At 41.8% G+C, this 11,017-nt stretch overlaps 1 protein-coding gene across 5 annotated transcripts; it reads left to right on the top strand.

Moving 5' to 3' along the window:
* The first annotated feature begins 2,857 nt into the window (after nt 1-2,857).
* Nucleotides 2,858-10,717, top strand: LOC103714702 (mediator of RNA polymerase II transcription subunit 7a-like). Of its 5 annotated transcripts, XR_015974836.1 has the most exons (8): nt 2,913-3,138; nt 4,225-4,932; nt 5,061-5,130; nt 9,308-9,474; nt 9,570-9,643; nt 9,920-10,047; nt 10,212-10,306; nt 10,417-10,717. XR_015974836.1 is itself a non-coding variant. In XM_026807514.3 (7 exons), exons 2-6 carry the CDS (start codon nt 4,792-4,794, stop codon nt 10,276-10,278), a joined length of 519 nt encoding a protein of 172 aa, XP_026663315.1. In that variant the 5' UTR covers nt 2,858-3,138; nt 4,717-4,791; the 3' UTR covers nt 10,279-10,306; nt 10,417-10,717. The 5 variants fall into 5 exon arrangements, 4 of the variants coding, with proteins under 4 accessions (XP_026663315.1, XP_088570914.1, XP_088570915.1 ...); XM_026807514.3 differs by lacking the exon at nt 9,920-10,047 and having other exon boundaries at nt 2,858-3,138; nt 4,717-4,932; XM_088714789.1 differs by lacking the exon at nt 9,920-10,047 and having other exon boundaries at nt 2,866-3,138.
* The last annotated feature ends 300 nt before the right edge of the window (nt 10,718-11,017 follow it).

Genomic DNA, 11,017 nt, shown 5'->3' with positions numbered 1-11,017 from the left:
AAGGAGTAAGGCTGCAAATGGGTCGGATTGTCTTGCGATCCTATCCGACTTGCTTAGACCCAATCCGAACCAAATTTTAGGATCCGCGGGGCCAGAACGGATTCTAAATTTAGACTCATTCTATTTTTCAGGCCGGTTCTGGGTCAACCCAAATATACACATTTCAGGATTCTTTTCTAAGTTAGTGGACGCATCTTTGTGGCAAAGCATAAGGAAGTCTTGAAGATTTCATGCTCAAATCGCCGATAAAAGGGTCACTTACTATGTCGATAGATATACCTAAGTGAATATTTGTAAGCCATGCCTTGTATGTATGTGTTGTGGGATGGGGTTCCGAACTTTAGTCCCACATCGTCTAATCAGCGGAAAGGTCTGTGCCTTAAATGGGGGGCTCAATAACCTCTTCTCACCGAGGCGCCTTTTGGGACAAAACCGTGAGGGGTGGAAAGGGTGGTTCCACCCGGGGCGCCGCCAGAGAGCGGACCCCCGGGAGCGGTCGACGATCCTCGATCCCCAAAGCGGACAATACCTCGGTGAGGACGCGATCGCTTTCCCTGCTCGGCTGGTGTGCGGGCTGTTGTCGGGGTGAAAATCCCGCAACAGATGGCGCTAGAAGGAGGGCCCCGGCCACGCACAGACCTCCCCGCTTGGGGGGGCTGTGTTGTGGGATGGGGTTCCGAACTTTAGTCCCACATCGGCTAATCAGCGGAAAGGTCTGTGCCTTAAATGGGGGGCTCAATAACCTCTTCTCACCGAGGCGCCTTTTGGGACAAAACCGTGAGGGGTGGAAAGGGTGGTTCCACCTGGGGCGCCGCCAGAGAGCGGACCCCCGGGAGCGGTCGACGATCCCCGATCCCCAAAGCGAACAATACCTCGGTGAGGACGCAATCGCTTTCCCTGCTTGACTGGTGTGCGGGCTGTTGCCGGGGTGAAAATCCCGCAACAGTATGGATTTCTGTTTTGTCCTGCAACTAGTGCAGGAATTTATGCCAAAATGGCCTTGAAAATCGGTTCGCAATGACCAATACATAAAATTTATTTCATTTTGATTAGCAATTAGAGGTAAATTCCACATCGAGGCGCCAATATGAAGCATAATAAAGCTAGTACAACCGTGGCAATCAACTAAAGTCGAGAAATTAAAAGGTAAGCCCAACATCACACATGCAGCCCCTACTCCAATTATGGAGAAAGGCCGCACCATTAATTCATCAATTCCCGTGATATTTGTCCTTGCCTTCACAGCGGTCTTGCAAAAGGCTTCTAGAATCTGCTGACGCCATTTCTTTTGTCAGCACCTCTCTGAATTGAACCTCCTCTGTAATTTAACCTTCATGCATGCATGCATGGGGTAAGATGGATGAAGCCTGAAGGAGATGTTTTTCGCATTTTTAACGTCTCAAACTGATAGACAAGGTACCGCCATCGACTTTGAGTTCAGATTTGGACTCATGGACATGATCCCTGCCCAAAACAAATAAAAGGTAAGCTCGTTTGTTTGTTCTATAAGTAAGAAGATTTTATAATGCCTATCCCAAATACCTTTGATGAATCCTGATGGTCATAGCCATGTTGTTGTTCTATAATAGCTGCAACAATAATATTTGAGGAGTTATGATGATCCTAACTTGTAGTGCAGCCACCATAAAATTTCCCAGAAAGAGACAAGCACATGAGAACAGACTGTGCCCTTTTGACGGGCATCGGGTAGGACCAGGAATGGCATTCTAGTCATTATATAGCCAATCTTCGGAGACTAGGAAATGTGAGCATCTTATTCCAGTACTATCATCCGTGGATTTTAGTCTAGGTTAAACGCAAGATTGTTTTCTTTTTTTATTCTTTTTCTTTTTTTTATTTGGCACTGCTTTGTTTAAAAACAAGGTGATCTTGAGACAGATAGCATCAACTTGAATGCATTTCAGCTTTGGAGCTTAGCTTTTCCGGTATTGAAAGAACCTTTAGGGCCGGAAAATAGCTAGGAGCAGATCCCCAACCATCTATTGGGCCCTCTGACAGCTAGGCCTGTAGAAGTGGGACCAGGCCAACTTGGGCCGGTTTACGGACGGGCCCGAGTAATTTTGGATCGCAATCTCCAATCAAAATTCGGTCATCAGCTAGGGTCTCATCTCTCCGCCTCCACCGCAGCTCCAATATTCCTGAAGCTCGTCCATCATCGTCGGTCACTAGTCTTCAGTTCAAACAAGGTGAAGGCAGGCCTCTTATCATCGGCCGACTGCAGTTTCGTTGAGGTATCATGATATCTCCTTCCTTCCGTTTCATCTTTTATTCTCATTCGGGCCTATTAATGTTTTTCTATTGCTCCATCACTGTGATGTCTAATGGTGCCGTGATGATTGGCGCAGCCTGGCTACCCTCCCATTAAATTGCTCATTGATGGGGCTGAGCCCTACCTCCACCATCAGCTAGGGGTGCAAATGGATCAGGTTGACCTGTGACCTGACCCGAACTATGACCCCAATCCAACCTGACCCACTTAGACCTAACCGGACCCGTTCTGGAGGACATATGGGGCCGGGTCGGGTCCTATAATTGGATCTGTTCTATTTTCTGGTTGGGTTTACTGAATTCAAACCCGATCCGACGGAACACAATCTATTTGAAATTTGAATAAGTTTAGATTTTTAATCCTATGATCTGCCCCAATTTGAACCTCCAAAATTATTTAGGCTCGCGGGCTGCAGGATGCGAAGTTTTAAAGCCCGGCCCAGTGTGACTCACTGGCTCTTAACTTAATAGTTAGTTCTTAACTTCGAGGCCCGGCCCAGTCTGTGACTCGCTGACTCGTAACTTAATGGTTAACGCTTTACTTCAAGGCCTGGCCCAGTCTGTGACTCACCGACCGTCGACCATTTCGATTTTCCACAGCTTCGAGCCTTGGCCCTTCGTCTGATCGTCTCTTCCCCTCTTCCTTCCGGCCATCCCGAGTCCCGACCCGTCCGGCCGTCCCAGATCGGCAAATCCCGTCGGACATCGGCCACCGCTCTCTCTCCCAGACGGCAGATCCCGAGATCTTCTTGCCCATCGCGAATCGCTCTCGATCTCTTCGTCAAAACCCTAGATCCTGCATCTCTTCGGCGTCCGGCGACTTTGGCATACTTCGTTCCGACGTTCAAGGTATCCCCCTCCTCTGAAACCCTAAGACTGCATATTTACTGTTTAGGGAGAGTTGGGGGAGAGAGAGAGAGAGAAGCGATCGGATCTATTTCCCTATCATATCTCGAGGTGGCTTCGGTAAATCTCTGATCCTTCTCGCTTTCTTCTTTGTTTTTCGATTTCTATTATTGATTTGATTTTTGGGGTTTTGATCGGGGGAAGAATCGGGTTGGGAGTGGGTTTTGAGGAGAAAGTTGGGATTTTTATTTTTATTTTTAACCCACATTTCTGGCAGGTCTCTGTCTTTGTTTGGCTGCTTATAGTTTCCCATATTTTTTTTTAAATTTTAAGAAAGTAGGTTTGATTTGTTCTTCGGTGCTGTTCCTTGAATCAAAAGTATTTTTTTTAACAGTTTTAGAATTTTATTATGCTTTTTGATTAGTTTCTGCATTGCTGAAGGCATGATACTTATAAGCGTTTTTCTGTGGTAACATGAGAATTGATACAATCTTGTATTTCTGCTGAAGCTTTTGATGGTTTTGAGTTTGTTATTTCGTGTTTCAACTCTTTTCTTCTTTGTGTCTTTACCGATCATAGTTCTCTTTCTCTTCTTTTTTTTTTCCTCGGTGCATGGTGCTGAAACAGTTTGTCATTTCTTCAGTGCTTTGATGTTGTTCCTTTTTGGTGTTTTTGCTGTTTGTCTGTGATGATCTGAGTTTGAACTCTATCCATCTTATGTTCTCATGGTCCACCTGTTCTCTTATTTCAGAAATAAAGAGCAAATTTATTCTTCAAATTCGGCAAACTCTGAAACTTTTCATGTTCTCGTATTATTAGAAATGTCCAGAAATATTTTCACAAGAAAATTACAAACAGACCCGACCCGGACCCGAATCGGATCCGAATTTTTTGGATTGGGACCGGGTTATACATGGACCCGACCTGATCCAAATAACTCATTAGGTCAAAAAATGTAGCCATGGACCTGATCCGATCTTCTATTAGATTGGGTATAGGTCCAAAATTAGGATCTGACCAAGAAACTGGGCTGGGTCGGGGTCATTCATGATCCGGTCCGACCTGACCCATTTGCACCTCTATCGTCAGCCCTGCCGCTGCAACCGCTTCCTCGAGTGGCACCGATGGCAACATCACCTTATTCTTGTCGTCGCCAAACTTCATGGTTTGTCGCTGCTCTGCCTTCATCCCAGTGTCGTTCCCGTACTTGAGCTAGACCCAGGCTAGCCGATTCTCGAAGGTGGGGTCACGGTGGCGGATGCCGAAGGTTCAGCCTGGGCAGAGGAGGAGGAGTGCTTGGGCTTGTCTGGTGAGGAATTGAGGGTGGAAGGGGGTGATTGGATGGGGCTTGGAGGAATTTTGGTGATGGTTGCCTGTCTAATTTAGGTTGACCTAGTCGGGTTTTGGGTCCAGCTCGGCTTGGTTTGTTAAATTATTTGGGCTTAAGCTTGGCTCGGAGATCTTCGAGATAAATTTCAGGCCGGGCTCGAGTAGAGGCGTGGCTCTTGCCGGCCCGATCTGTTTACAGCCCTAGGTTCTGCTACTAACCCACGAGCCAGCTTTTCTGCTATCCTTCTGCAGGGTCTGTTGCGTTCCAGTTCCAGGGCACTGGTATTATTTGAGAAAGAGGCCGAGGTCAAGAAAGAGCAGATAGCAATGGCGACATCATCGTCGTACCCGCCGCCACCGCCGTACTACCGGCTATACAAGGACTACCTGGAGGACCCCAAGTCCGCCCCCGAGCCCCCGCCGCCCATCCACGACGCCACCTACCCCCTCTTCGGTGCCACCTACACCGTATATGATGATATATATATTTATATGCCACTTTCTTCTCGCTTTCTTCTTCTCTCCTTCTAATATATCTATTTATCTATCTGGATCTGGATCTGGATCTGGATTTGGATTTGGATTTGTTATTGCAGACGGACGTGGTGCTGCCCAGCTTGGAGGATCAGGGTGTCCGCCAGCTCTACCCCAATGGCCCTAACATCGGTACCATACATATATGCTATTAACTTTTACATCCATAACTTCTTTTCTTTTGTTCTTTTCATAATAATATGGTGCAAGAAAGCAACCTCATATTACGAATATAGTTTAGGGTTGAAGGGGGAAACACCTCTGCCCATCAAACTGATGTTATGGAGGAGATGAGAAAGTTCTGCTTTACCCAATTGGTTGCCTCCTCAAACAAGGAGGATCTGCTATCCAATTGTTTATCGACCCCTTCCAGCACCATAAATCTTGATCGATTTTCTTAATGCCTGCCTTCACTACACTGTCTTTTCGATTGGTCATCTGCTACCCGAAAGCTCAGGTGGTGCAACTTGCTTTGAAATACTTCTTGTTGAAGATGAGACCGAAAAAGTTCTTTCAGTTAATTTATCGGAATAATATCCAAAACTCCCTTTTTAGTTGCAAAGATGAACTCATAAAGCCTCCCCTTCTTATAAAAATTGATAAACGGTTTCATAACAAAATCATGATTTTAAAATCAATTTCCGATATTGAGAAACCCAGAGTGGGAAGATTTGTTCTGGTTTACAGAGCATTGAATGCAATTTCTAGGGGAAGGGAGGTGATGAGGAAAGAGGGAAGGATTAGTTCATATTGTCATCCATCTTGCCAGTCAGAAAGGAAAGCACTTCTCTAGGGCTTTGGGAAAATTGAACTAAGCCTGACTGAGAAACTGGTGGCACATGCCTTGTAGTTGAAAGAAGGATCTGGGAGAAAGGTGACAAGAAGAAATCACTAGAAAGGTGCGGACGTGTTGGACATGAGAACTGATTCTAATACTTTCCTGGTGTAAAAAAACTGGTCAGAAGATTAGCAATATTAGGAAAGACCACAGTGTGAAGTGAAATATTACAGCTTGGAGGAAGGTCAGATGAAAGCTTCAAAAGGTACGTTTAAGGTTCATGATTTTCTGAAACTATAAAATAAACTTCTATAAAAATTAAAACATGATATTAAGTTCAGATATTTGACTTAGTTGCTGCAAAAAACTAAGGCAAGGATCTACATTTGACACTTTACCTAGGCACAGATTGTGAAACAAATGTATCACCAATAGATCTACTTTGATCTAATATTGCAAGATTTTTTTTTGTTAGGCTTGCAATATATGATATCAAGGCGTACCTTAGGAGTATTGGGAGATCATTCTATGCAAAAAGTTATAAGCTTACAGAATGCTGTCTTGAAAGCTTTGTCACATGCTTATAGGATTGACTTGATTGATTAAAGTAGTGTCTGCTGAAGTTTCAAAACTTTTCCTAACCTGCTCTCAAATTGATGCTGATCATTTTTTAATCGGTGTGACTTTCTAGCCAAGGAGACTTATAAGAGAGGATTCCACAGAAACCTAGAAGGTCAACTAACACAGAGAAGAACCTATATTCTTGGTTATGGGAACTTAGAATATGCAACCAGGGAGCAACCCTTAAAATTCCTCCCAGCTTCTTTTTTTTGAAAAAAAAAGATGTACGGGGGATAACAGAATGCTTGATATTTGCGATCACATTCATTTTTGCAGACAAAACATCCAAATGAGACGCAAGCCCTGCACACATAATAGCAAAAGTGATCTATCATTTCCTTTCAATTAGTTAGCATGATAGTTTACATTTGTGCCAACAAAACAATGTGTAGAATAGTCTTGCATATCAAGTATAGCTCACTATGTGATGAATAGATTCACTTTTTTGTGGCCTCAGTCCTCCACCGATGACCTTAAGGCAATTTCCTTGAGACTCACATCAAGGCTTGAGGTGGAGTCTCAAAATAGTCTTTGTGAACAATAGACGTGAGTATATCAAATCAAGTTTTTGGGGAACAAGTAAAGTGCTTAGTGTTTTCTTTCTCATAGACTCTTTATATTGTATGGCAATGACACGGCCTTTGAAGCCAATGCAAAAGTTAAAAAAATTGGTTATAAAAGGAGGATGTGGTATTGATGTGAATGGGAATTTGAAGAATCAGATTGCTAAATTTCTTCAGCCTTTGAGACTTATATGTCTATGTTCTTACAATTTTCATATATTTCTTTAGCATGTGTTTAAGTCAAGAAAAGGTGTCTGATTAATCTCATTGTGGAATATTTCAGTCAGCAATTAGGTTTAGAATTTAGTTTCCCTGTTAAGAGTCCTATTAGTTCTTGGGAAAATATCAGCCAGTCTTCTCAATCTAGTATTTAATATCTGCTTTGTTTCTTAAATGAGGAGTCCTAGTAGGAGTTGAATGCAGTCCAGTGATTGAGTTGGTTGTTTAGAATTTATGTATGTCCTTCTAAAAGAGTCATTGGAGGGTTAGGAAAGGTGATAGGCTGATGCTTTATGAAGGTATGTGTTTACAGTTGTAAGACGGACTGGTGATTGAAAATTTTCTGTGAGAGCTAGTAATCAAAAGTTTGCAGGACCCTTTTTCAGTTATCCTTTTTTCTTATTCATCTTTTCTGCTATGATTCACTCCCTCTTCTTACAGTTGTAAGCCGGACTGGTGATTGAAAATTTTCTGTGAGAGCTAGTAATCAAAAGTTTGCAGGACCCCTTTTCAGTTATCCTTTTTTCTTATTCATCTTTTCTACTATGATTCAGTTATCCTTTTTTCTTATTCATCTTTTCTACTATGATTCACTCCCTCTTCTGATCTCTTCAAACCTAAATTATCTCATTTCTGTGCTCAAACTGCTGTTAAAAAGCAGTTTTCTTGCTGGATTTAAATTCAGACCTGGATTTAAATTTACAAGTAATCCCTAGCATCAATTGGGGTTACATCGGTGAGGTAGTTTTTCCTTACAATGAAGTCAAATAAAGAAGAAATTAAAGAGCTGGCACTTTTTCTTGGTGAAGTTTTTAAGTCACCTGTAAGTAGGTGGAAGACAAATGGGCTGAACTCTGTTAGGTCCTTTCAATGGGAGAGTCGCACTGTATAGGTCCTTTCAATGGGTGAGTTGCACTATATTTGGAAGAACACAATGTGAACCTTAAATCTTCCAAAACTTCAGAATGTAATTTAGACAGCCATTTTTGCCCATATTTTAATTCGTAATAAGTTCATTTTGGGTGGAGATGGGGGGCTCAGTGATGACTAGTGGAGAAGCTCTGGCTTTGTTTGGCATGGAATACAGAAATCAAGGTAGAACAAGTACTTGGTAACCCAGTTTCTATTTCCAGTTTTGTGAAACTAGCAACTAGTTTCTGAAAATTGTGTAAACTAGAAAATGTGGTTTTGACTTTTTTGAAAACTAGTAACCACCGACCACCACTACCACCACTAGCCACCACTTGCTGCTAGCTGTCACTGCCAATCGCCACCAGCTATTGCCAGCCACCACTCGTCACCAACAGTCATCGCTAGCCTCCGTTCGCTGCTTGCCGGCCACTGCCACTGCCAACCACCATCACCACTGTTTCCACCAGCATCATCATATTCGCTGCCAAACAAGTTTCAAATTTTAGGTTTCTGAAAAAGAGGAACTAGTATCAGTTTTTAAAACATGGAAATCTGAAAACTGGCAACCATGCCAATTACCTGTATTATTTGAAATTGGTAGCCATTATTCTTTCTTTCTTAACATGATTTGTGCAGAACATATGACGTTGGGAATGTAGAAGATTGGTTGCTTTCTTTGTAGCACTATATTAATGATAAAGAGAAGAAAAATGTGGAACTTTATTTCCTGTATTACTTGATGGGAAGAATAAAGAGTGGCAACAAAGTCTGATTATTGAACATATAATGTGAATGTGATTGTAGCTTGGTTCCATTTTCCCTGCACCCTTTTTTGTAATCTTTGGGACTCTTGAGATCTCCTTAAAGGAGTAAATGGAGAACAACCAAGCAAAGACGAACAAAGCCGGAACAGTTGGAACATGATTTGATGGTTATGGTTAATATCAAGTACCCAAGCTGCTTTCTCATGCAATGTCTGTTTTGTTTCCCTTTTCCCATTTCTTTGTCTTCTATATCGTTCTCTAAAGAGTGATGTCACTATAACCCCAAGGTGCTTTCTCTTGTTCGTAAGTCCTCTTTGTGTAAGCTATGGCACATCTCATTATCTAATTTGTAATTTTATTGCCAGATCCAGACTACCATCTCATCTATTGCCTTTACATTGTTGTGGTTTATGGATTTGGATTTATTTCTAAGGTTTTCGTTTTTCATTCAGACTTTAAAAAGGTATTACAATCTCTCAATAGAGATCTTCAACTACATATCTTGGAGCTAGCAGATGTTCTGGTAGAGAGACCTTCTCAATATGCACGTAGAGTGGAAGACATATCTCTTATTTTCAAGAACTTGCACCATGTCCTCAATTCTTTGCGTCCTCATCAGGTACACAATTTAATTGTTCACTTTTATTCTAAAAATTATCCACCGAAATGGGTTTTCTTGTTCCTGGAACTGTAATTTTATTTTTATGCTTTTAGGCCAGAGCAACACTTATTCATATTCTAGAATGTCAGATACAACGCCGTAAACAAGCAATAGAGGATATAAAAAGGTAACTGCTCAATCTTTTTACTGTTAAAATATCGATATCTTCTTGCTCAAAACCATAGTCGTGGGGATGATTTGATACAGTCATTATAGAATTTCCATGTTTCATGCAAAAATCTTGGGTTCTCCTTCATCTTTCAGATTACACTCTAATAACAGCATTTCCCCCCCATTTCCAACAACTTCCAGTCAGCAAGTTGATTGCAGCAACTGGTAGAAATAAAACAGCTTTTCTTAGTTGTATGGAAGTATAAAACTAATACCCTCGTTCGTTGAAAAGGATGTAACCACGGCCACGATGATAGGTGTTGGTATACCTGTTAGACTTTGTGAGACGGACACAAGGCCTGTCGATTTACCGATTTTTTGGTGCTTTATCTGATTTCTCATGCAAGCAAAAATTACAGGGTAATGCTCTAATAGTTATTCGAGAATTGACTTTATAAATCCTTTTCAGCTATCTTTTCTGTTTTGTTTAAACTCTGAAAATACTAACTGCATCTGGAACTGCTCCATACTGTTTCTCGCCAGATGCTAACTGCTTTCACAACCTGACTCTGTATTTTATTCAGGCGGAGAGAGGAGGCTCAGAGGCTGCTCAAGGAATCGCTTCAAACTTTGGACGGCCATCAACCCTGAGATCTATTGCTCGTCTGATGTTAAAATGGTTGTGTGTTATACCAATATAAATCTCCATACTGTTGTTACCGCACCGTAAAAATTGAGCCACACTTACTGACTCCACCTTATCACTAAACCATAATTCAACGGATGCAGACATATCCTGTAGGTAAGGAAGCAGCGAATGAGTTTTCTTGGTGGTGGGCTTGTTGGCCGGGGGCGCGGCTGGTGGGTGCTCGAACCCCGGACCTTAATTCGGCTGGTACCATCCCTTGAGGGCATCGAACATTGACCTTTCCTTTCAGGGATATCCCTGTTTCTCAGTATTTTGGTTCGACGAGCATCAAACTCGTCTGTTAATGAACTCAAAACTAGATCTTGAAGTCCGCAATGCACTTGGGTGGCTGTTATTAGTTTTTTTTATTTATTTTAATATACAGATTTTTTGAGAGTCTAATTGTTGAAAACACGAATGAGAGATCTAGGAGAATTACGAAACCATTTTAGTAACATAATCTAGCATGTAACTCCTTCGATACGTGCTGCGCACGTTTTTTTTCCTCTATTTCCATTTATTCTGAACATACGTTATTGTAGTATAATAAATTAAATAAATAAAATGTTTCAGTAGTTATTTTTTTTAATATATTTTTCTTTTAAGAAACTAAGGCTGGCTTTGGTCCCATTTTCTTCCCCTTGTTCTTTAGGCAAAAAAAAAAAAAAAAAAAGAAAAAAAAAAGAAGGTACCGCCGCTTCT

Source organism: Phoenix dactylifera, chromosome 2, assembly GCF_051530095.1.
Source record: "Phoenix dactylifera cultivar Ajwa chromosome 2, Ajwa_hap1_PhDact_Kaust_v1.1, whole genome shotgun sequence".
Lineage (NCBI taxonomy): Eukaryota > Viridiplantae > Streptophyta > Magnoliopsida > Arecales > Arecaceae > Phoenix > Phoenix dactylifera.
The sequence above is the reverse complement of the archived record's forward strand: the minus strand, read 5'-3'. Positions and strand labels throughout refer to the sequence as shown.

What these genes read in the sequence shown, in the direction of transcription:
- LOC103714702 (XM_026807514.3), top strand. Translation starts at nt 4,792, where the DNA reads ATGGCGACATCATCGTCGTACCCGCCGCCACCGCCGTACTACCGGCTA. An exon ending in TCTTCGGTGCCACCTACACC is followed by an intron (nt 4,933 to 5,060) that starts GTATATGATGAT and finishes TTGTTATTGCAG; the next exon opens with ACGGACGTGGTGCTGCCCAG. An exon ending in CCCCAATGGCCCTAACATCG is followed by an intron (nt 5,131 to 9,307) that starts GTACCATACATA and finishes TTTTTCATTCAG; the next exon opens with ACTTTAAAAAGGTATTACAA.